The 26,153-nt window shown below is 41.4% G+C and overlaps 1 protein-coding gene across 1 annotated transcript in view; it reads left to right on the top strand.

Annotated features, from left to right (window-relative positions):
- Window positions 1-25,346, top strand: part of Hhip (Hedgehog-interacting protein) — an 88,841-nt gene extending 63,495 nt beyond the window's left edge. The window contains exons 7-13 of the mRNA NM_001191817.1: window positions 111-254; window positions 4,263-4,384; window positions 6,566-6,689; window positions 7,592-7,722; window positions 9,750-9,831; window positions 22,083-22,231; window positions 24,714-25,346. Of these exons, the coding sequence (NP_001178746.1) occupies window positions 111-254; window positions 4,263-4,384; window positions 6,566-6,689; window positions 7,592-7,722; window positions 9,750-9,831; window positions 22,083-22,231; window positions 24,714-24,907 (946 nt within the window). The 3' untranslated portion in view covers window positions 24,908-25,346. The remainder of the gene's footprint in view (window positions 1-110; window positions 255-4,262; window positions 4,385-6,565; window positions 6,690-7,591; window positions 7,723-9,749; window positions 9,832-22,082; window positions 22,232-24,713) is intronic.
- The last annotated feature ends 807 nt before the right edge of the window (window positions 25,347-26,153 follow it).

The raw sequence follows: 26,153 nt of genomic DNA on the forward strand, positions 1-26,153 counted from the left end.
TCAAATTATGATGTGATGGGCACTTTCTCCTTAGAGCAACCTTGTCCCACATGTGCAGATGAAACAAACAACCTACGTGTAAAGTACTCACTCCCCTTCCAATCTCTCAGTGATTTCACAGGCTCTGTGCTGAGGCTGGATGCGGACACCGACATGTGCAATGTGCCTTACTCCATTCCTCGGAGTAACCCCCACTTCAACAGCACCAACCAGCCTCCAGAAGTATTTGCCCATGGCCTCCATGATCCAGGCAGGTGAGGACATCTGCCTGCTTTCAAAACAAGACAGAATTTGAGATCTAGGAAGAAAGTATCTTACTTTTATACTAGCCACCAAGTAGCAAAGAGTAATATCCCTTTGAATCTCTACAATCATGCTGGCCATTAACTAAACAGGTATTTAACCCACTTTCCATCATTCATCTGTGAAGAAGGTTAAAAATTAGACAAGAGAAAACTCAAATTCATAGAGAAAACTTTGGAGACTACTATTAAATAACATTTGGCTTTCTTTTCTTTAATCTCTCTAAATTTTATTTTCCTTGTTGGACTTGTTCTGCTTTAAGCTGTTTCAACAGGATACCACATACAGGTGATTTGTGAACAATAGATGGGTTTTAGCTCACAGATCCGGATGCTGGGCAGTCAGAGGCCATAATGCTGGCACCTGCTCAGCATCTGCTGAGAGCTTTCTCGCTTCCTCATCTCCTGGTGGAAGGTGAGAGAGCAAAGGAGAGGGAGGAAGAGAGAAGAGTTGTGAAGCTCATCCTTCTATGCAGAACACACTCCTATCATAATCAATCACTCTCACAATCATAGCATGAATCCGTTGGTAGGAGTAGTGCTCTCAGCGCAATAGACTGGGAAGATCCCGTCCGTCCTCGAAGCCGCCTACAGTGGGGATCAGGGCTCCAGGATGTGAACATGGTGGGGTATGTTCAGACAGTAGCACGTATGCTAAACAGGAGCGGTAGCACGTATGCTCTAAGGGCTCTGTCAGGAGTCCACAGAAAGGATAAAGAATCACACCTCACGCCTGCGCAGTCCTCACAGCCATTGCTACCCTTAATGCAAGATGACGTAGTGTTCATTTTCAAGGAGTTGAGGTAAATAGTAATGTCTTTCGTGACTGAGAAACTTACAAATTCTAAGAATTCGTGTCTACTGTTTTCTGCTTCTACTATAATGAACCACAGAAAAACAGAAAACTAAGGAACCTGTAGAGTCCAGGATTTCAGGCATGCTTTAAAGAACTATGAACCTTAACAGACATTCTCTGATGAAAACCACGTCCAGTTGGGTCTGTCATTCAGACTCAGGGCTATGCGGCCGCATTCATTCATCTACGGCTTAGTTATTATTGCTGTTTAATGTTTATTGAGTGTTCACTATGAGCAAGGTGAATATTTCTCGAACTTTTTATTTTTATAATCCCTTCATCTTTGCTCCGTCAAAGCCTAAGTCCACAGCTCATTTCCTTTTTGGCATCTCCACAGATCTTAAAATCTGTTCAGCAGGGAATACTCAAGGTGGGATCAGGAAGTGGAGGAAACTGTCACATTCCATTTCTATAGCTCAGAACGCACAGACGCCACCAAGCAGCACTTTGAAGTGGAGCGGCCTGAGTCACCACCCTCCCGCCAGAGCTTTCTTGCTACCTTCCTGGGGGTCCAAGCCTCAGCGCAAAAACACAGGATGAGGCCCTTTCCAGACCCTGTTTGTGGCAAGATGCCTGTGCCATGGAGCCCTGCCTCTCTGGCAACTGAGGCCTGAAGAAAATTCTGTTTGTATTCTGTTTCCTACCCAGAGAATCTCAAGCAGAGAGAGACTTAATGACGAGAAAAGGAACTAAAAACACTTTTGGCTGTAAATAAATCTGTCATTAAGCTAGGAAGTACTACTCTTGGATACTCTGAGGTAGCTCCCCGTACAGCACCTTTATGGCATATTTATGTTTTATTTGTGTGTGTGCTGTGTATGAATGCCCAAACTTACACATGTGGAGGGCAGAGTAAAGGAGTAGGTCAGATGCCCCCGCCCCCTTATCATCCAGCTTTCTCTTTCCCTCCATTTCTTTAGACAGATGTCTCACTAAACCTGAAGTCAGATATTTCAGTGAGGGTGGCTGGTCAGAAAGCTCCGACCTATTTCTTACCCCCCTCAACAGACCCCAAAACTGGGTTACAGACTGCATTATGTCTGACTTTCATAGGTCAATGAAGAATCAAACTCAGGTCCCCCTGTTTGCACAAGAAGTGTTCTTCCTACAGATCCATCTCCCTCCCACCATCTTCCTTTTTAGTTTCAAGGCTAATTAATAAGTTCACAGTGAATGTGACCACAAGTTAAAAGGATTAGTGGTGCAAGCCCGGTGCGCACATTATCTTAGTCCCTCCCGCCACCCCACTTACCATCTTCCCCAGTAGATTGGTTTTGTTCAGTGAGCAGCTAATGAGACAGCATCGGCACACAGTCCTCTCCAAGAGTCCCTGATAGACACGAGCAGCCACGCTTGGGGTTGTGCATTCTGCTTTGCCTTTAGACAAATGAACTGCGACAGGTGTCCGTCACCATAGCCTCAGCTGTTTAGTCTCATTATCTGGCTCCCTTTGCACATGAGAAGCTGAGAGTCAGAGGACGGTGTGGCACTCACAGCCCCCGGGCAACTCCGGGAAGACATGAGCTGCTTCTTGTTGAAAACAAGCCAAACTTCTTTTTGTCATAGATTCTCTATCTTACAAAAAACAAGGGGGGGGGTAGTATAAGAAATACTCTCTCCCTGTGGAGACTAAAGTTCCTGATTAAGTCACAACGTGCCTGTGTCTCCAGATCTGCCAGTTACTGTACTGAAGTTGTCACTTTCAGAGAGGACAGTGGAGGCTCTGTCACTGTAGAACTGTCCCATTTCCTGCTCCTTCATCACGACTGCGCCCTTTGGAGCGCTCCATTGTTGTGTTGTTTTGTTGCAATAATTGCTACGTGACCCTTTGTCTCTGAAGCCCCTGCTCTCAATTTTTTAACATTTTTAATTTATTTTATAGCCCAGTGGTTTGGTTTATAAGTAGTTAATGTACTTTGTTAGCTCAGAAACAATGCTCAATGGAATGTTTTTGCCTCCAGGGAACATTTGTAGACAATGTGTAGAAAGATTTTTAGATTTCACAACTGGGATGAGGGGCTAAGGGCAGGGTAACACCACTGTTATCCAATGGCCAAGGAGATTGCCAAGAGTCCCATAATTCACAGAATGGTAACCCCTCATCCCTAACAACAAAGACTACATGGTCTCAAAGTGTCAAGAACACTGGTTTTTGTTTTAATTTTGTTTGGCTGTTTGGGTTATGTTGTTGTCGTTGATACATTTTTGAGGAGTTCAGACATTTCACTAGGTTTCATTCTTCTTCCAATCCTAGCCTCTTTTTCACTTAAACACTCAGGGAATATTGTGGCCTCCTAGGCCTAGACAAGGTATCAGGAACACAGTGATCCTTGACCCTTGTGGAGTTCAGTTAGAACCACAGGGAGAGTGTGATCTCTGCATTAGGTATGCAGAACATGAGGACAGGGCAGAGGAGACAGACCTTCACGCATACGCAGGGCAACTGTGTCTTTGTTCCTGGACTGGAACAAGTGAAGCCCTTAGAACGAAAATATAATCATTCAGTGACTGGTGAGACGTCTCAGTGAGGAAAGGCATTTGCCAAAGCACCTGGACATCTTAGTTCAATCCCAGGAACAGAGAGAAAGAAGAAAACTGACTTACATAGATTGTCCTCTGACCTCCGCACAATATGCTATGGCGCGCACACACACACACACACACACACACACACACACACACACTAAATAGATGTATGTAACTTTTTAAAGCAAGTCTTCCATGTAAGAAACACACTATTTCTAATACTAACATATTACATATGCCACGCGGCACAGATGAGTTGATGGTAGCATTGATTCATATTTCCAAAGTCTGCCAATGAGTTACGCATGAGGTAATCCTTACCAATAAGGTAACAAAGGTCCCTAAGATAGTGAGAACATTCTTTAGAAGAAAGATAGCCAGAAGAGTTAAGAAACACACTCCCGAGGTCATTAGCTTCGATAGAGTAAACAAGCTTGTCAGGATGTTTCCTTCAGTGGTTTCAAGAATATCCAAACTAAATTGCTCACAGGCTGGTTGCCAGCCCACAGAGTATTCCTTTCGTTGTCAGGAAGAGACCCTGGGAGGAATTAATGAGTATCTGCCTCTTTATTATGCAGATGTGCCGTGGATCGACATCCCACTGATATAAACATCAATTTAACAATACTTTGCTCAGATTCCAATGGGAAGAACAGATCGTCGGCCAGAATTCTACAGATAATAAAAGGAAGAGATTACGGTGAGTGAGACAGATGTGGCTGCTTTTGCTTTAGGTAAAGATTGGTTTTAGCATATTAACTAGAGAAAAAAGAGTTTGCATAATGTGCATGGGGAAAGCACACAAGCATTGGCCTGGCAGAGGCCAGTGAGTAAATCGCTCCATTTTTAAAGGTTCAAGGACTCCTCTGTGCCCCCAGGGTCCCTCCGCCTAATTATCTTCCCCAAAGATTGAATGCTTCTCTGTAGGTTCAAATAGTTTAATGCTCTCAAAAGTCAGTGGCCTTATTTTGCTCTTCTAAGACCCAAGGTGAGGAATCTCCCTTTATTCACTGTGATATAGAACTTGTCTCAACATTTTCTACAGAAAAATAACCTTAAAGGTAAGAAGTTTCTGAACACTCAACATGCAAGTCTCGGCAATTAGGAAAATAATGTTTCTAATAAAAACAATTTTAAAATGGATTTCTCTTAGAGAAAACAACGTAATTGACTTGTAAAAACAAGTCATGGGAATAAAATGTTTAAACATTATGTTTAATAACACGATTACTGGAGTATTTACAGAGAACTTAAAAACAAAAAGTTGGATAATGAAATCCAAAACACTCGGTATTTTTCAAAGCTGTAGTAATACTCCCTGTTGAAGGCCACAGTGTATTAAGCATTATTATGAGTTAGAGAGCACAATAGATTGAGATTATTAAATCGATTGCTCCTTCTATTGACCCATTCAACAGGGCTATTTATCCTAGCACTGGGAATGAGGCCACTGGGCTAGTTCATCTGCTATTTGGTTATGTTACTTTGCTTTTTCCCAGTTCTCTCTCTCTCTCTCTCTCTCTCTCTCTCTCTCTCTCTCTCTCTCTCTCTTTCTCTCTCTCTGTCTCCTGGGTGTGTGTGTGTGTGTGTGTGTGTGTGTGTCTATGTGTCTGTGTGTGTGTCTGTGTCTGTGTGTGTGTATGCCTGTGTGTGTGTGTCTGTGTGAGTATGTGTATGTGTCTGTGTGTGTGCATGTGTCTGTGCGTGTGTGTGCGTGTGTGTGTGTGTGTGTGTGTGTGTACACCTTATAAAAGCCAAACCAAAGAATAACGTGGTTTGGACAAAAAAAAATTGAAGCCACTAACTAACTCAATGGATTTTCATTATATCTAAAGAATTAATTAAATTCTACTAATCAAATGAACGTCCAGAGAAAACCATTTAGGTATTAACAAACTTACATTTACGCATTTTGAAACACATCCAAAGTTGACGCAGCTCCCACCGTGAAGACATTCAGAGAACCACTCTAGGTGACAGCCCTAGTATGAGCCACATTGTACAGAGGGGAGTCTGAGGTAAAGACAGGTTAGTTAGCACACAGATCCGAATAGTAAAAGTTTAAATTGGAGCAGCCGGATTCTAGTATTCCTGACCTTAGTCATTCCATTACATTGTCTGTCCTAGTGCTGGGTATTTAAAACTTGTCTTCTTCAAGCTGTATCATAATCACAGGGAAGAACAGGGACTTCAAAATGATTGTGCTGTACAAAGGTTCTTACGTAAGGTACCGCCTGTTGGTTGGGACTTACTTGACATTAAATGCAAGAGAAGTAACTATCAGGTGAATTTGCCACTTGGAGGTGGAAGGAACGCCTGGAGCAGACACTGTTCTCCTTGTAGGTCTGTAGTTATGGGCAAACCCATTAACATGGCTCAAGCGAGGGTATTCTCTGAAGAGACAGTGTTTTTGAGAATATAGTAAATGTGGGTTTAAAGACCTTTTATGTGCTATGCTTTACTTCAAGTAAAGTGTGAACCTTTAAAACTTTTTAAACATTTCATGATTTGACAGATCTGGTTTGATTGCTAAAAGTAAGCAGAACCGTTTCTTAACAGACATTTAGTGTTCAAAACTCAAGTTTTAAAGTATTTTGCTTCTACAGTAAATAACAATGATTTCAAAATATTTGGATTGGAATTGTATTGGAATCTCAGTACATCCTGACAGTTGAAATGGCAAGGCCTAGTGAGCGCTTTCGCTTCGTTAAAGCTTACACTTGAATGCCATTAAGACAGTTTCGTTATTTTCATCAGTGGATCCCTGTCTCGCCTTACGGAACACAATATGCAATTATTATTACAATACCCATTACTTGGTCTGTATCACATTTACTTCTGGAAATGCTTCATTTGCTCTAATCGTATTTTTCTTTTCCAGAAAGCGAGCAATCTCTTCTAGAATTCAAGCCATTCAGTAACGGCCCTTTGGTTGGTGGATTCGTTTACAGAGGCTGCCAGTCTGAAAGATTGTACGGAAGCTACGTGTTCGGAGATCGCAATGGGTGTGTTTCCTAATACCGCAGGTCTATAACTAAATGGCATGTCCATTGTCACAAGTCTATAGACCAAACGGCATGTCTATTGTTAGGCACACTACCAGAAATGATCCAAGTGTCCATTCCCAGAGCCAGACCCAGACCTTGGACACACAAATATTGTTAATTCATGGTGTCTCCTCACATCTGGAAGGTTAATTGAGGAGATGCTTCCAAAGAGACTCTTTTCAACAGGGATGGTGTTTAAAGGCAATGACGTCCTCTGACTTTTCCCATTATCCTCACCCTAACTCCCAAACTTGTTTTAAAGAAAGTGTAAAAGCTGTTTTTTTTTTAATTGCTCTGGAAGTCTATGAATTTTGGTAATGTCAAACCCTCAGAATCTTGAGCTCAGAGTGCGATATGTCTGGATAAGTAGGTACTACCGGATAAAAATTTAGTCTAAATTTTCAAGGTCTTTCGGTGGGGAATGTAAGGAGCTGATGAAACCCATGCTGAGAGGTCCCTTCCTGAGCTATTGACGCTCAGGCAAGAGGAGCCCTGATATGCTTGGCTTCTGCAAAAGGCAGGGACTCAGGCCTGCATGTACCCAGCCCTTCCCATGCAGCACAAGCTGCAGTTGAGACCTGCCTGGGAAGCATCCTCTCAGAGTAGGTGTTGAGGGGCTTGCTCTTTCTTGAAATTTTTTCAGTGGCCCCTCTGAACCAACTCTTACCCTCGAGTCCCTAATCCTCATCTGGTCCTTTCGTAGTGGTCCTGTACATGGCAGAGCACATCCCCTCTCCCTTGGGAAGTGATGTCTTTAGTGTGACAATTCCTCATTTCAACGTCTACTCTAAAACACCTTAGAGCACCCTGTAAGGCGACGTGTATTCTCATTGTGGGTTTTGTGGTGTGTTTTGTCATAGGAATTTCTTAACCCTCCAGCAAAGCCCAGTGACTAAGCAATGGCAAGAAAAGCCACTCTGTCTGGGTGCCAGCGGCTCCTGTCAAGGCTACTTTTCGGGTCACATCTTGGGATTTGGAGAAGATGAATTAGGTATCGTGTCTACTGCCCATTGAGTTCTAGGTTCACCCCTTGCTTGGAACACTTTGTTCTGCCTATAGACTCATGGTTCCCTCTTCCATTTGTTAAGAATGTATCCATGGCAAGAGCAACCTCCCAGAGTCCCAACATGGTGAACTTAAACCTTCTTTCCCAGTAACCTTTCTGCAAAGGGTCTTTATACCGTGCTTATATTTTGGAGTTTACATAAAAGTAAAAAACAAAGCAGTAAACAAACAAACAAATAAATAAATAAAAAGAAGCAGAAATGAGGGGAAAATTAAGTTCCAAAGGGAGAGTCTTTTGATAACTACCGATATTTTCAGTATGTTCTATGATGATCCTTTTGTCCTCTATGCAAGTGTTCCTGTCCTAAGGTGATCCTTTTATTCTGTCACTTGCCCACCTCCCTTTAATACATTTTCAAGAATCAGCAGCTTACTTACCCTCTCCACTATTTACTTTCCTTGATGATTTGAGAATAATAAGTGTGCAAAATAATCTGAGTGGTAGAGATCTTTGCCAATAGAGCAGAAATTACTGCATTAACTATCCATGTGACAGTATTTGGGCCACGTTTATCAATGTATGTTTGTCAAAGCTTCATCACCAGGCCATGGTGCCATTGGGAGGTGGTGACACTTTAGCATGTGAGCCTCAGTTGAGGGAAGTCGGTGCTCTTTAAAAATAGATTTATTTTGTATGTGTGATGTTTTGTCTGTATGGATTGTGCACACCAAGTGTGTGCTTGGTGCCCAAGGAACCCAGATCCTCTGCAAGAGTAACAAATGCCCTCACCCTCAGAGCCATCTCTCCAACCGCAAACTCAGTGTTCGTAAAGGGAGTAATGGAAGCTCGTTTTTCTCTGTATCTCTGCTTGCTGGCTGCTGTGAAGGCAACAGGGCTTCTTTGCTATACTTTCCTGCCACGATGACCACTCCAAGTAAAAGAGCCAGGCTAACACCTATTGCAATCCCAAAACCATGAGCTAAAAGAAAACTTCCTTCCTTTAGAAAACATGCACAGAGCCTAATGAACAAAAGGAGTTGAAATTGGGATGTGATTAATTATAAAGTGAAATTGTGTACTGTCCATTGATTTAAATGACAGAGTTCAGTATAGCTTTTGTGGCATTTTTCTTAACCACACCCTAACAAACCATGAGGACTAGGATCCTGCAGCCTCAGAAATACATTTTAAGGCATAAAAAGGAAAGAATATGTTTCTTTCCTAAGTTAGAATATTCTCTCTGTAATGAAAGCCCAAGTCGATTCTGTTTATACATTAAAATGGGGAAATCAAAAGAAATAGTCACATGCCGTTCATTGAGATTAATAAAGGACTCGGGCAACTCTCAGAAACATGCACAGGACCTATATGAGACACTGGGATATAATACTTAGGAAAGAGATTTGTCTGTTCTTGCTCCAGATGGAAAATATTTTATACTGAATTTTTTCTTTGATGTTCTTGTACCCTACTCAAGGGAATCAAAAAGATACACTTTTCTAGTTCATAAGCTCTGTACTGTAACTTTAACGTCATTGGCAGGCTTTGATTTTGAGAACTAGGGCTAGGGATGGGCATTGATCGGTGGCACAGTGCTTGGCTAGAATACAAGGCTCTAGGTTTGCTTTCTGGGCATCACCAGGAAGGGGAAGAAGGGAAAGGAAGAAGATAGAAGAGGAAGGGTAAGGGAATGGAGAGGAGGAAGAAGGAGGAATGGGCAAAGGGAGAGGTTTATCTAGGCAGCTTCATGAGAAAGCAAGAAGATCCCAGTTGAGGTAACATATCATTTCACTCTTGTAAAGAATCACTAAGGTTCGAATAAACACAGACCAGAAGCAGAGATGAGGATCCCAGGGAGGAAGCTGTGTCTTGGGTCCAGAGAGATGGTATTACAAGCTGCTGCCACAGTCCATAAGCATCAGGTCTTCCTGAGGTTGGGTGGAGAGCCACGATAGCTGCTTTGCTATGATGTCATGCTATGAATTCACTCTGCATTATTTCTCTTTCAACAGGAGAGGTTTACATTCTATCAAGCAGTAAGAGTATGACCCAGACTCACAATGGAAAACTCTACAAGATCATAGACCCAAAAAGGTAAGATTTCTTTTTCCTCTTGAACCTGTTCAATGTCCATTCTTCAGTTGCTTTCGTTCACTCAAAGGTGTTATAGAAGTAGCATGGTTTGCAGTGGGCTGGGGTGAACATAATGCCCTTCCCAGGAAAAGGAAAGACTTGGAAAGCTCATTCATGTCCTTCTTATCCTCTGGCTGGACTTGTGGAGTCAACATTCCCAGTTAAAAGTCAGGAAAGGACCTAGCATGTCAGGCAATGGCCTCAGCTCTTGTATAAGAAAAGCAATAAAATCTTTAATTTCGAGAAAACGGGGAATGTTCTAGCATACAGCGCCTCCTTCGTGTGATTATTTTTGCAAGCTGAGTGAGCTAAGTTATTTTTTTTTCTTTTTTTCGGAGCTGGGGACCGAATTCAGGACCTTGTGCTTGCTAGGCAAGCGCTCTACCACTGAGCTAAATCCCCAACCCGAGCTAAGTTATTTTAACAGTGACTATCTGAGCCACATCACATGCTGTTCTTCTAACACGCATGACGACTATGGCTCTAACCAAGCAAATGGAAAGTAGAGGGTTATTTTGTTATTTGGTTCAGCAAAAGGAAGATTTGAATGTTTTTGTTCTTTATAGCATGTATTTTGATGGCTTAGTAAATAAAATGTTGTCTTGAAAGAAGGAGGGAAAGCGTTCAGATCTCCCAGAGCACACATAAATGTGGAGTGGGTGTGGTGACTGCACAACTCAACATCTGGGAGGCAGATAGGGGATACCCAGGCGGGATGCCTGGCCAGATAGTCAAACGGGTGAGCTCCCAGGTCAGCAAATGACCCTGTCTCACTAAATGAAATGGGAAAGGATCAAGGAAGATACTCAGGGTTAACATCTGACCTCCCTACACATGCGCACACATGTGTGCACACACACACACCACATACATGCGAGCATGCATATACAAATACATGCTTACTGCATGTGCATGTGTGTGTGTTTTCTGCTGCTGTTTCCGCTCCATCTCCCCATCTCACTGTTAGCATATACAGTTCTGCTGTCATCCTAAATCATTTTTCTGATATGAGAACTGAACTATCGGAAGCTGCTAAAATTACACGCTGCCACATGGATGCTGTTCATATCGAACCTAATCATTTTTATAGGTACAACCAGTAAGTGCTGAGCTAACCAGGACTCATTATCCACCAACACCATGTCAAACTTTGTTAAAGTTTCTCTCAAGAACCAATTCTAGTGATAGGAAAGGTTAACCAAAGGCATTGACATTGTTCAATTCTTTTTAAAAAATTATTTATTTATTTTTATTTTATGTGCACTGGCATTTTGCCTGCATGTATCTCCGTAAGAGCATCAGATCTTGGAGTTACAGACAATTGTAAGCTTCTATGTGGTTGCTGGGAACTGAACCCGAATCCTCTGGAAGAGCGGTCAGTGCTCTAACCACTGAGCCATCTCTCCAGCCCAGTGCTGTTCAACTCTTAAATTACTATTCGTAAATTGTCAGTTGTGTGTTTTCCTAAAAAACAAGCTGTGGATTCATAACTGGACAGACTGCCTTTTCTATAAATTTTTTTTTTCCTGAGAAAAATACAGGTTAGCATTGGCCACTGTGCTACACAGAGGAGACTCGGTGAGAAGTGGTCTCTGTCCCTTGCTCACGGAGAACATACCCTCACTTCACATCGCAGTAAGAGACACACTTGGTATGCATGTAGTTGTAGTGACGGCTTTCCTCTGTAGCATGAAATCAGTGTCCTCCAAGAAAAACAAAGATGCAAGACTATCACACAGACACTCAGGGGGTGCCGAAACCAGTACCCAGACACAAGCTAAACCAATGTGAGCTCAGAACAGATCTTTTAATGACCTGCAGAGAGGACCCAGGGGTTCATCCGGACCTCAGGCAATTAGTTTCAAAATGGTCACTGTTGTGTCATTATGTTGTCAAGGCTGGTGCGCTTTTGAGGCTTCCCCACAATAGGGAAACAATCCCCTCCCCTTCAAATCTCTCTTGATCTGGATTGTTTAGTCTGTTGGTGAGTAGAGGTGAGTTTCACACCTTCGATCTATTATTAGAATCTAATTATCAGGGTTGCCATGGGTGACCTTGGCTTTGTGATCTTAGGGCCCCCTCTAGTAGGGTGGTCTCAGAGTGACATACCTGAAGGCCTGGCTTCTGGTGATTCATGTCATGTGTGGGGCCGGGGTTAGGCTCGGTGTTTGCTTTGCCAAGGTGGGGGGAGTAATAGAATCCCAAAGTCCCATCCTCCTACAGAGGCATCAGCGTGTTCTAAATTAAACTGGGTGTAAGAAAGCTTCTGTTTTTATAAACACTTGTTGGGAGCCTCTGACGGTTCGGATGTGAAGGCCAGAGATTAGTATTGCAATGTTTTTCCCAAGAGGGGCTGGCGTTCTGTATGAGCTGATGCCTCTGCACAGGCAGAATGGTTTGGGGGCACACAAGTTAATCTTTAGCATGGGCATGCTCAAGAGGTCAGGCAGAGTAGAAGTATTTTCTAAAACTGAAGGAAAAAAACATCATCAAATGTGACAATTCATATGCATGCATATATGGGCATTTCTTGTTATTTCAAAAATCTAACTCAAATTGAATAGTTAATCCATTGCTGTTTGATTAGAGAATCCCCTAGATTTGTTATGATATTTTAAAAATTACTTTCATATGTCAATTGATCTATGACCCTGGAAGAGAATACTACTAATTGCAATGTGATCTATTTCTATGTAAGGTATCATAGAAGTAATGTATTTACCATAGTATTTGTGTTACATTTTTCTACACATGCGCACACTAAATGAACTTAGAGATAAAATGTAGTAACTCTTAATCAAATTTAGCAAAAGCACATGAGGTTAGGTTTAAAGCTGTAAATTGCAAAATCATTTGCATAAGTCTTAAATTATTCACAGTGGAACAGCTCCCTCAGAAGAAGGCCTTTTAGAAGTAAAGGTCATTAAATCTTAATTAATCAACTTTTAAGCGAATTTATAAAATAACAGGGTTTATTGTACATTTCCTACGCACATATTTGCTGCTCTCTCACTGTCATTACCCTTCTTTCTTCCCCTTCCCCTCTCCCACTGCTCATCATCCACAAGGAAAATTTAAACATGAGATATGGTCAGGTTTCCCAAGTAATTTAGGGAAAAGCTGTCCCCTGGGGAGACAGATCAGGAAAGAATCTGTCTTATGCCAAAACACTAAACGAACTTCAAGGACATCATCAGAGTTGGGAAAGTTGCCTCTCACATTGGACTCGAGAATGATGTCAGTCAGTGTTGGGTTCCCAGACTCTCCAGTACTCAATTCAGTGCACCCAGGGATCTACCCTTGGAGGTTCCAGGGGACAGATATAGATGTACTGGGCACAGGATTTGGGAAGTGACTCTCATTTTACCCAATGATGTTGAGGTGCTGTGCCCCTCAATCCATCAGAAACTTCGAGTGGATTATTGTCTCTTGCCTCTTAACTGCATGGGACTCTGAAGTGAGTTGAATAATATAATTAAAGTGTATTCTAATCTCTAGACTTGTTGGGCTGCATTCTTTGCATTTCCATAATTATTTTCAGGTGCTGTCTCAACCTTTCAGTTTCTCTCCCTTCCAAAATTAGGCTGCAGGTGTCCTTGTAGCGTGACAAAGCTCCTACCACCTACTTTCAGACAGTCAAGTCATTTCTTACGTGTTCACTCTTTGCTAACCCTTTCCAGAATTAATCAAATGTTTAAGGGGTGTGTGTGAACTGGGTCGGCAGGCAAAAGCACTTAAAACATAGTCTTGATACCTGAGTTCAAGTCTCACCTTACAAAGGTCCAAAGAGCTGTTCATCTCCAAATAGGGACTGTGGCAGGAATGAACGAACGAACAAATTTAAAAGGATCAGGATTGAATGCTCCCTGGCAGTGGTGGAAATTTAAAAGTTCTAACACAGTTATGTGACTTCCAAACTTGATCTCTACAGAGCACAAGACGGTGTCAATTTTGTTTCAGATGAACTTAAACCAAAATGCCTTTGTTCCGACTGTGAGGTGTTCCCAGGGTTAATTCTCCAGAATGTGAAAAGCAAAGCTACTCCTCAGTCCTTGCTTCGCCTTCTCTAAGCCCAATCTTCCTGTATTTCAACACTTCCCTTACCCCTTTTCCAACCAAGACACTGGCCCTTTCCTTTAAGAGGTCTATAAATTAACAATGCAAATTCCAAGCTTGAAAGCTCCGTCTTCAGAAACGCCCTGTCCCCAAGCTCCTCTGTGACCAGTATCCAAATCTACCGCGTCTGCTGCCTCCCCACTCCCTAGAGGAGCCACTTGGCTTGATTTGTTTTCTTCTTAAATCACTTCACCCTACTCTTCATTGTGCAGGATGCTAAAATATTGGTTTTAGGGGGAAAAAATCACTTCAAAAGGGCAAACCGGTCCTTTGTGTATGGAGCCCACAGGCGGCTCTGTCACTCTGAAGAAACTTATACATAATAGAGTAACTCTCATCCAATAAGTCAGCCGGAGCCCCAGTTCATCACTCAAAGTTTCATGCACGTGGCCCCCTAGGTTGATAACTTCCCACAGTGCCTGTTGACCCAGCTGCCAAGTCCCCTTGCAGCAGGTGGTGTTTTCACGGCCACCCTGACAGTAATGCAAACTGTTTAGCGGCTCCATTGACCTTGGAGCTATTAACAGGGGTACAGGCTCCACAAGGGACTAGCTCTCCAACAGGACAGAATTTCTGAACACTAGGGGTCATGAACAAGTATATGCCCTATAAAAATCCATCCAGCACGGTCAATTTGAACTCCGAGAGACAGGGAAGCATTTTTGCTATTATTTTTATTATGTATATCCAATAACCAAAAATGTGTGTACACATATCTCCTTGCCTGTTTTCATTGCTGAGCAAACTTCATTTCATGTGTAGCTCTAAAATAAGTCCTTTTTAGCTAACGAATCTTTCCTAGCTGCTACAGATCATCTGAAATTCTAGATGTTTTCTTTTTAAAAACAGACAAAGTTAAAAAACTTCTAATGAAGCTGATCATGGGTACATAATTTGTTGTAATGACTTTGATATAACTAGAACTTCCTCATTCCTTAGCAAGATTTGCATTCGTGTGTATTTATGTATCTACAGGCATACTTAGTCCTGTGTAACACCCACAGCAGTGCTGGAACCTTTACCTACTTTAAAACAAAGTCTCACAAAATATATGAGAAACTGTCACCGATTTCTCTTAAATAGCTTTTTGTGTTATATTTTTGAAAATAATCATGCCTTTACTCAAAATGATGTCAAATTTGTATTTATAAAATGCTAACCTAATTCTGTTTCTTCCCTTCTTAAACCTTCTACTGACTTTGTATCCCATCTCGATGAATCTAAATGGTTTCTCCTAGACCTTTTAAGATAGAACTAATTGACCAACACGAACAGTGGATGTTTACAGTGCACAGCCCATCCCCCCAAACCTTACCCTCGGGGATTTGTTCTAAGAACTCCACTGTGTATCTTCAACTGTAGATACAACCCTGTGTGTGGTTTACCCCAATGCACACCCATGATAAAACTTAGCTTATAAATTAGCACAGAGAGAGTCACGGCAGCGATTAATGGTAAAGTTATAGCGATATACTATGATGAGATGTTTTAAAGCATTTCTGGTTTATTTCTGGAATTTTCCACTAACATTTTTAGATCACTAAAAACAAAAGGCAGAGAGAACTGTAGGGATAACACATTTTTTTTTATAATTATGTGAATGCTCAGTGATTAAGTCAAGTTAGTTAACATTAGTCTACATACCAAATATTTTAAATATTTATATGTATTCCCTATTTCCTATAGATGTGACATATAACTGTAACATTCAAAGAAATTGTCTGTTTTATTCAATTATAGCCTTCCTAATTTATCAATTTAGAATGCTAGACCATTCGCCCCTATGATAACTCTATAGGCTAGCCTGAAATTTTGATTGAATTGCCACCTACAAATGCCATTTATTTACAAATATATAAAATGGAGAACATAAATGAAAAAATTTGTTCTTCAAAATTAGGTTTATTTATTAGGAATCCAAGATTCTTAATGGCATTTTTAAAAGTCATGTGTCTTCCCTTCACCCACCAGTTCCCTCTGGCTCAGTGCTCAAATCTGATAGTGTTAAGCCTCCAGAAGGTCTTACATTTTTCTTGTATTTTTATTTTTATTGCATTTTTACTTTTTATTATATCACTAGACATCATCTTAATGATCAATTGAAAATTAAATCTGGGTTCCTCACCTTCCTCCTGAGTTTCGGAGTTTTACGTCTACCACATTTTGATTTTGTGTTTCTAGTCTCCCTGGGGCAGCTAGCTTCTAGCTATAGTTGTGCTGTTTCAAGGATTTCCAGAACTATCTCCCAACGACCAGTCCTGTGATAAATCTGTGGCTGGCTCTTGGGCCTCCTACACATTTATTACAACACTACAAGATGCCAAAGATGGGGAAGTCTGGTTGGGCTGAAGCACTAATCAATACAAAATGTCTTGGGGATAGATTTTTTTTCAAGAATATGAAACTTTGAATTAACTTTTTTTTTCACATCCAGCACGTTAACAGTCAGCTTTGACTGCTTTGCCTCCATTAAGAAATCTCATCATTTTTACCTGCTGACTTTCCCATGGAAATAGAGGCGATCTAAGTCAATCCATTTTGGTGTGAGAGATTCACACACCATCTTAGACATTTTCGGATTGGGTGGATGACTGAACCGTCATCACATTACTAGGTGTCAGGGCCTCATCAGTGAGCATGTCAGGTAATCAGGTTAGATCCCAGAAACCCTCAAGATGAACACAGACAGAGAAGACTGCCCAGATCTGTTTTGTTCAACATGTTTCAGAACAGAAGTTTCTAGGTACTTTTTAGAAATAACATAGAACATTGACACTATCTATCCTAAATTATAACTTTAGGAAACACAGTACAAATAAAAACATGTGATGGTACAGTGTAGACTATGAACTGTAGAAAATTACAGTATTTCCTGAATTGAACTCTGCTCTTCCCTTGGAGCACACACGTCTCAGTTACTCAGGAACTATCAGCAGGAACGTGGAGTAGCTTCAGTGCCCCAAAAAAGCATTTAGTGTCTTGTTAGGCTTCAAAGAGGAGAGCACTTTTGAAAAGGTCCCTTCCTTTCCACACAACACTACATCTCAGTAAGATGCCTGTTTCATGGACGCACAGGAAGAGAGTCTGGAATATTCTCATGTTCCCGATGAGTAGGAGTCTTCCCAGCCCAACTGGATTGGTTAGTGGTTAAATTCAGCTTACAATTTTGTTACAAAGTGCCCATAAATCGTCACACAGCATTGCTGTCAATCCCTGGCATTCTTCAATTCCATCCTCATGAGTACCATGTACAAGAAAAATGTTACACAGATTAACCAGATTAAAGACAATTATAAGAAAGACCTTGGGGAAAATAGGAATTTTGTAAGGTAACAAAGTACTGAGTGCCCAGGGATCATTTCTCTGCCTTGACTTACACAAATGGGCAAAGTCAAATCTACCATTATAAGATGCTTTTCCTCCCAGCCCTCCAGAAATAGAGTAGAGACTGCCTTCAAAAACAGTGAGTGGCAAAAGTCGACTACAGGTATCAACAGTCGGGGAATCCGTGAAGTCATAGCATCAGCTACTGTGGCATAAAAAGACAGTTGCCTTGACCGCTGAAGACAGACTCCACCCAGTTACAAGATGGCAATGCTTTCTGTACTCAGAAGGTCCAGAGCATACTAATCAGTCAGTGGCCACATTTGCTGCTCCTGCTTAGGAAATGGCCTCCAATGGAGAACTCTTTGAATCATTAGATCTGACTATATCTATCATCCTTCTGGTTGCCCTCCCTCTAAGACTAGATAGACTCTGAGTAACAAAGTTTAAACAATTGGTTTCTCTTAACTTCGGAGAATGGGAAAACAATGGAGAAGGGATAGGTTTATGAATATGACCATAGTAAGGAGACACTTTTTCATGACTGAGGGTAACAGAGTAGACCGTTCTTACATCAACCTTCCCTTCAGGAAGAAGCCATAGAATGATCCCAGCTGCTAAACCTCCAACAAGTCAGACGTTCATGAATAAGTAGTATTTAAGATCTGTAACTCATTTTATAATAAAATAAATTTGCAATGTATATTCTTCAGAAAAAAATGAAAAATTAGCTTTTTTTCTGATGAAATAAAAAATAGATAACTGTCGACACTACTCATTCAGAAGAACAGGAAACACTACAGTGTTTCAACACAAGCTGACAGGAGATGTCTCATCTATTAATTTATTGGTTCATTCACTAAATTAAATGCATGAAATTAAAACCACCAAGAATCCCACTACCCCAAGAGAATCTCTGCTGGCCTTTTCTATTCACAGGAAGTCAATAAAGACAATGTGTGTTATAAATAACCCACACTTCCCACTGTCCCTCTTCATTGCAAAGTGTCCAAACCTTTATACCACTACACGAAGCCAGCCAGAGTGGGTTTCTAAGAAAATGTCTTAACTTTCTGGAAACAATACTTTATGTATTAAAAATATTAGGCAATTTCTGTGATAGTCCCTCGGTATTCCATTATTTGTCATGTGAGGAGATGAGGAAATATGTTTCTCTGATTCAAATTAAGCTTAAAGGCTGTGGGGATAGCTGTCAACACACACACTCAGTATATTCTTTATTGCAAACTCAAACACCCTTTTGGCTATGTTTTCTATTTTGAAAGTTACTTCTGATTCCATTCAATAGAGCTCAGAGTCCAGAGGCTTTAAAAAAATGATTGTATAAAAGAACAAAGCTATTCGAATGACTCTAATTAGATTATACAATAAACACAATTTTCTAGCACAATGAAAATATGTGTAAAAATTAGTGAAACTACAATGAATCTGTACTCTCGATTTTTGCTTAGCTGTCACTAGTTGTAGGTAGGTAGCATTTGTGTGTTAAGATGGTCTGTTTCAATGCAATGGACCTGTAGCAATGAAGTTTAGTGTACTGCCTTGCCCCTCTCCCCTCTTGAGTCCATGTAAAAGATCCTGTTTATCTTACCCAAAAGGAGGCTGTCTTCATAGCAAAGATCGTGCCAAGGGGAAAAAAATGGCTCTCCATAGCAAACATCAAGTACAGAAGAATGCTTGGCTTCACCAAACATCTCTGTTAAACGTATTTTATTAAACACATTCCTAGAAAAAATGAATTTAAGTACAATGACTTTACCTCTTCTCTGGATGAGGAAACAATTCTATGACCTTAGGACCTGTTGGCCTTGACATTTCAGCCTTTGGTGTACTTTCTAATATTTCAGCTAACATAAAACACTTCTCTCACAAATAAATTTAACTATATCATAAGTAGGATTGTTAGGCAATAAAAATGCAGCATTTTTTGATTTCACGTTTATGACATAAAAGTATATCAATTTGGTGAGATGTAGTGGTACATACTTTTAATCCCAGAACTAGGGAAAAGGAGACAAGTATGTCTCTGTGGCTTTGAGGACAGTTTAATGCTCGTAGTGAGTGAGTGTGTGTGTGTGTGTGTGTGTGTGTGTGTGTGTGTGTGTGTGTGTGTGTTGTGCTCAGTAAGACTCCCTTGGAGAATATGTCTGAGGGGAAATGGACTCAGGCCATGGAATGCCTTAGGGAGAATCTCTCACAAAGATCGACTATATCCAACTGTAAATGAGCAGTTGAATAGCTCTAAGGTTTAAGTCTTCAGAATTGCAACATTACTTGCAAAAAACAGTGTTTTTAAATTAAGGTAAGACTTTTAACGATGAAGAGATATACAGAAGTTCCTATACATCTTTAATGTTTGAGATTTTTAACACATGATTCTGGATAGTGTAGAAAAGGTCGAACTTAAGTCTCACCAGCAAATGGCACGCACCTTTCATCCAGCACTCAGGAAGCAGAGGCAGGTAGATGTTGAGTTTGAGGCCAATCTGATCTACAGAATGAGTGCCAGGACAACCAAGCCTACATACAGAAACTGTGTTCTGAAAAAAAGTCAAGAGAAGGAGGAGGAAGAGAAGAAAGAGGAGGGAGAGGAGGAGGAAGGAAAGAAAGAGGAGGGAGAGGAGGAGGGAGAGAAGAGAAGGAGGGAGAGGAGGAGGAAGAGAAGGAGGTAGAGGAGGAGGAAGAGAAGAGGAGGAGGAAGAGGAGGAAAAGGAGGAGGAAGAAGAAGAAAAGGAGGAAGAGGAGGGAGAGGAGGAGGGAGAGAAGAAGGAGGGAGAGGAGGAGGAAGAGAAGAGGAGGAGGAAGAGGAGGAAAAGGAGGAGGAAGAAGAAAAGGAGGGAGAGGAGGAGGAGGGAGAGGAGGAGGAAGAGAAGAAAGAGAAGGAGGAGCGATTGAGGAGGAGGAAGAGGGAGAGGAAGAGAAGAAAGAGGAGGAAGAGGAGGAGGAAGAGAAGAAAGAGGAGGGAGAGGAGGAGGAAGAGATTGAGGAGGAGGAAGAGGGAGAGGAAGTGGAGGAAGAAGAGGAAAAAGGAGAGGAGAAGAGGAGGCAGAGAAGAGGAGGACTTTCAAAAGCTTAATTCTTTGATTATTTAGTAAAGACCTATAATTTAGGTTTGTATGGCTAAGCCTTGACTTTGGGAGCACATAAAACATTTGTTTACACGCTTTGCAAATTGTCCTTCTCACAATATGGCAACACCGAGACCAGTGAAGATAGGAAACTGCATACTTTTCCCTAACGTCTAGGTCATGAACATTTGGACCCATGGTGCCAGCTTGATACTGTTTAGATGACACCATTAGAAGAGCAGAAGAATCACAGGAACCTCTGATGGCTTAGTTTCCTCTACAAACGACAGCAGTTGTAAAGCAGTTAATACAAAATGCAGGGACTTTCACATGCAAATGACTTTTCTGTGCTTGCTGTTATTATCGTATTCCTCTTCATAACAGGAGCTAATTAAATTATTATATAGTGATAAAATCTCTCCTATATGTGCAGTTTAAATTTTTATTTGGTAGCATAAATGTTCATTTGCATATGCATATTAGGATGCCTTTCAAGGGGGATGAAGTGGAAAATTATTATATGTAGTGGCACAGCCCTGTAATCCCAGTATGAGAGGCTAAAGTAAGAGGATTTCTAGTTCAAGACCCACCTGGTTTACAAAACAAACATAAGGCCAGCCTGAACCCTTCCCTGAAAGGCAAGAGAGACAGAGAGATGGAGAAACCCTGCCTGGTGTGTGTGTGTGGGGGGGGGCGGGGAAATGTGTGTGTATAATAGAAAGTGTCTGTGTGTGTGCGTGTGTGTGTGAGAGAGAGATAGGGACTGTGTATATCTCTGTGTGTGTGTGTGAGAGAGAGTGTGTGTGTGTGTGTGAGAGAGAGAGAGTCTGTGTGTGTGTGTGTGTGTGTGTGTGTGTGTGTGTGTGTGTGTGTGTCTAGGAGACTCTGCCTCCAAATGCACGTTGTGGGTGGTTAGCAGAAAGGGCAGCCATGTAACTCAGCAGCAGAACATGCATCTAATTTGTTCAAGGGCCTGGGTGTGATGCCAATAACCATTACAGAGAGACCGGGAGAAAGAGAAGGGATCAGAGCAGAAGGGATTCCTTCTCGTGCTTGTTAGTCACCACGCGTTCATTGTGACGTCACCAGCCCTGTGATATTACAGTGAGCCCCCAAACAAGAGGAACTCCCAGGGTTCATCCCAAAAAGGTTTTATGGAGCTAGAGCAGAAGGAAGCTTCAAAACGTGTGCCCTTCTGTTTTTAAGATTACAGTGTGAGGAAGAACAGGCCTAATGGCCTGACTTCCGTCCTCAGAACCCGTGGAAAGCTGAGAGGAAGGAACTGACTCCACAGGGTTGATTTCTGGCCCGTACTAATGGATCATGACATGTGCACACTCCTCACACACACACACACACACACACGTGCGTGCACACACACACACATGCCATAAAATAACATTTTGAATTATTTAAAATTACAGTTTCTGGACGTCCTAGCTACCAAATACAAAAGGGTCGCATTATTATATCATGATGGTAGTTTTATGAGGAATCTTGATGCTAATAAGGTGTCTTGGGTCACTAAGCGTATTTTTCTGGTCTGAAGTTGTAAGTTGACTGTGTCACTTAAAGATCTCTTTCGGAAGTAACAGACATTCTGTGTACGTTGTGAGGCCGCTGTGTTTATCCCATACGACTTTCTGGCTGATATGCAATGTCAACTCTTGTTTTGGGATGCAGACCTTTGATGCCTGAGGAATGCAGAGTCACAGTTCAACCTGCCCAGACACTGACCTCAGATATTTCCCGGCTCTGTCGGAACGGCTACTACACCCCCACGGGCAAGTGCTGCTGCAGTCCTGGCTGGGAGGGAGACTTCTGCAGAATTGGTTAGTATCTGTGTTACCACCCAGAAGATTGACAGTGGCCTATGGGCACTTAAGAACTTATCATTTCCTGTTTGCAGAGTCATCTAGCATGCCAGAGGCTAGCACTGTACTGCAATCTCTCTTTCTGATATTATAAATAGAATCTTTCCTGTCTTAATGGTGGCTGTTCACATATCTAAGTTAATCACAGGCATAAACGATCCTTAAATGACTGGATCCTTTAGAAAAAGAGAACAGCACATCACTGCCCTGTATTTGGAGCAGTCACACCAGCCAAAGACTCAGTGTTTGCCGAGCCCCTGGCCAAGTGCTAGCATTTTCCAGACACCCCATAAATGCTCTCTCTGGCTTGACTGCTTGCATTTTGCTGTGGCCCACTAGCAGCAGGGCTTTTCCATGGGTGCTGCTAAATCAAAGGCGAACACAATGATCCAGACACGTATCACGAGACCCTCCTTTTCCGCCCCTCTCCCTTGTGAGCCATCATGAAGGTGTGCAGCTTCTGAGAGGCAGCGGGGGTGGTCCGTTGAGGTCATTCTAGCCCTTCATGTGGGATGCCCTCAACTTTGTGCCATGTTAAATTCTAATTAGTGTGAAGTTTAAGAAAAAATGGGTAAATTTAGAAACTTGAGGAGTTTAAGATTGCACTTAAAGTAGAAATCCCACAATGAGTGTAGTATGGGCTCGTGAGAAGTGGTTTTCATTTCTACTGTCTCACACATTAAAGTACACCCTGCTGACGAAACTTCAAACTCCAAATTAATGTTTAATATTGTTCTCAGCTCATAAATACTGCTTTTTATTTTTAAAATGTATTTGTTTGAAAAATATAATCATGGCTTGTCTAGCTTGCACACTGCCTTATAGATAGTCGATACTTAAAGGTCATATAGACAGCACATATTTTAAGCTTAAATTATTTCTGCTATTTAATATTGTTGCTAACATCTGACTAAGACAAGCGCTACACATAGGTGAGCAATACATAGCCATAACTCAGAAGAATCTAGGTATTTATTTAGAATAAAAACATGCACACGATTGACCCATTCCATCTCCCTTTTGGTCAATTGAACCCCAGATTAATCAATGTACAAATGTAATACTAATCATATACCTATTATCCCCCTGCTTCTCTGATGTGTGGCGATATATATTCCTCTTACCTCCTTGTCTGTCTCATAGAGCATCCACTCTGTTGGGTTCTTTGCCCTTTGCCTAACTTCTATGTCCCCTCAAACAAACGTTGATGAAAAGCATACTTTCTGAATGCCTTCTTAGGACAACATGCTCAAACTGAGGGTGGACAAGTTGTTTTAAGTCCTGAGGTGCTCTAACATGTCTTAATAGATAATAATCACAATCAGAAACATTCTTTGGTTAGCTTGTTTTATCTCAATAAAATCTTCTCAATTAAAATTTTCTCCTGATTAAACATTTTTCAACTAAAAAAAGCCCTTTGTAAAATTAATCTGGATGTTTTCAATGAAGGACTTTACTTATACGCCCAGATGGTTCACACATCTTCCAGAAATTTGAAGGAGAAAATGCTTTTCACTTTTTCCTCATACTTTCATTTCCATGGGTCAGTCCCGGAACTAGGAGTATAAAGTACAGTTATCTGAAAACAAAACAAAATAAAACAAAACAAAACAAAAACAAAACAAACAAACAAACAAAAAAGCGATTCTGGTTCCTTAAAGTACAAAGAAATGTATTCAGAGGTTTCGATTGTGTCTGTGGTGACTCAACCCTCAGACTCATCAATAGGCGACAACTAGAGAATAATCCAAATTCTACATCTGTCTCATTTTAGCAGTAAATCTTCACATTCTTTTCCTAGATGGTAGTGGTGAAAATGGTTCGGTAAAGATCTTCCTGCTGTAAAATGGCCCCAAAGAGCATTGCTCAGAACAGCGTCTGCCAGTTTCTTGCACTCGACCCAGAATGGGCTTTCAGGCATAATCCGAGAGCAATGTGTTTGGTGTACCCCCTAAAAGCATAGGGAAGTGGGGACCCCAGGGAGACCAGATGCTAGATAGCTTATGCAACTCCAATCCCAAACTGATCTTCTTTCAGTGTCCTGAACCTGCTCTGGTCAGGGACCCCTTACTCAGGGCCAGCCTCTCTCCTGTGTGCTCCTCCCTTACAGGAATACAATTGGCTGTGGGTTAAAAAAACCGCCTCATGAAGCAGGAGCTGAAAGGGTGTTAGAGTCAGTTCTGCAAATCAGAGACAGTTTCTCATGATCTCCGCTTCTCAGCCTGCGGACATCCAGATGTTTAGCTCGGTCCCTGCCCTTAGAATACTTTGTGTCTGGAAACAGTTTTTCCCACGTGCATATTTCTCTGTCCGATCGTTTTGTGACCGTCTCCCACCTTCTTTTCCTACCTTTTCTTATCCATCAAATTCTTGACCACAAGACATGGCGGCGGCGCTCAACGTTCAGATCAAGTAGACCATGTTGTTTTCTTTCTTGCAGCCAAATGTGAGCCACCTTGTCGTCACGGAGGTGTCTGTGTCAGACCAAACAAGTGCCTCTGTAAAAAGGGCTATCTCGGCCCTCAGTGTGAACGAGCGGACAGGAGCATGCGCAGAGTGACCAGGGCAGGTATTCTTGACCAGATCATTGACGTGACGTCTTACTTGCTGGATCTCACAAGTTACATCGTATAGTTTCTGGGACGGTTTGAGTCTATCTTTCCGGTGGGCATTCCGATCTTGTCATGAAAAAAGAGAGACTGTCCTTCCGCTACACACTCCTGCGACTTCATTTCCTTTCGGTAATTTAAAAGCAATCTCCAGAAATGTACAGGTCTCAGCATGTATGTTGGAACGTTTTTTTCACATCTGCACATGCACTCACAGCCCCAGACTCAAGGTTGTATAACAGAAGGGTGTTTTGTTTTGTTTTTAATATCTACTCTCTTGGCGTGTACTTTGCACAGAAGTTCCACTGCAAATTGATCACAGAGTTTCTTATGGCATCAGAAGATATTCTTTTACGTTTCGGGAAATTTCTGTCTGTGATTACTAAAGTCAACCTTCCTAGGGTTTTAAAATGTTATTGTGCAATGTGGTGGGGGTATTTTTATATTAAAGGTCTATAATGAGAGAGCATGCTTCCAAACTCCTTGGTGAATTTCGGAACAAGCATCTAGATGCAAGATTGTATCTTCATTTCTGTCCATATATCTGATTACAGACTGTCGAATGCTTACCTTTTTATTTGACAGGGCAATCTGATTACTAATCTCAAGATGGTTTTCAAAGGTTTTATGATTAAATCAGAGCAACAACCTATTTGAAAGAGTAATCTTCCTGAATGCACTCTGCTTCTAAGTACATTGTGTGTAACAATAGGCTCTGGGTTTTTGTTACATATTTATATTTTTTATTTTATTTTTTATAATACAGACATCACCTAGATGAGACACCTTTACCCTGTCCTGTAAAATACTAAAGTTACATTTTCGCCAACTTAATTGGAAAGAAGGGGAGTAAGGAAGCGAAGTTTTTAATGTGCTGTGGATCTAATGTAGCAGTGTGTACTTATGCCAACATGTAATCACTCCCGTTGGATGAGAAAGCAAGAAAGCAGTCAAATCTTATAAAATTCCAGCATTGCACACATGTAAAGTACTTTCAACATAGCAAGAATATCAGAGTCTGTGAGAGTAAAAGGTTACAGTGTGCACTCTGAATCCATCCTCCCTGGAGAAGAGCTTGCTCCCTCACAGCCAAGCGAGGCTGTGTATAAGCTGGTCACATGAACGGATTCTTAAAATCTACATTCCTGGCAAATCCAACTTCTAGTGCATATATTCCTTTAGGACTCTGTGACAATAACCTTTGGTTCTTGCCCCAGTAAATTTTCTACAAATGCCCTGTTCGTATTTTCTTAATGAAATGGTGTGCTCTA

This window comes from Rattus norvegicus, chromosome 19 (genome assembly GCF_036323735.1).
Source record: "Rattus norvegicus strain BN/NHsdMcwi chromosome 19, GRCr8, whole genome shotgun sequence".
Lineage (NCBI taxonomy): Eukaryota > Metazoa > Chordata > Mammalia > Rodentia > Muridae > Rattus > Rattus norvegicus.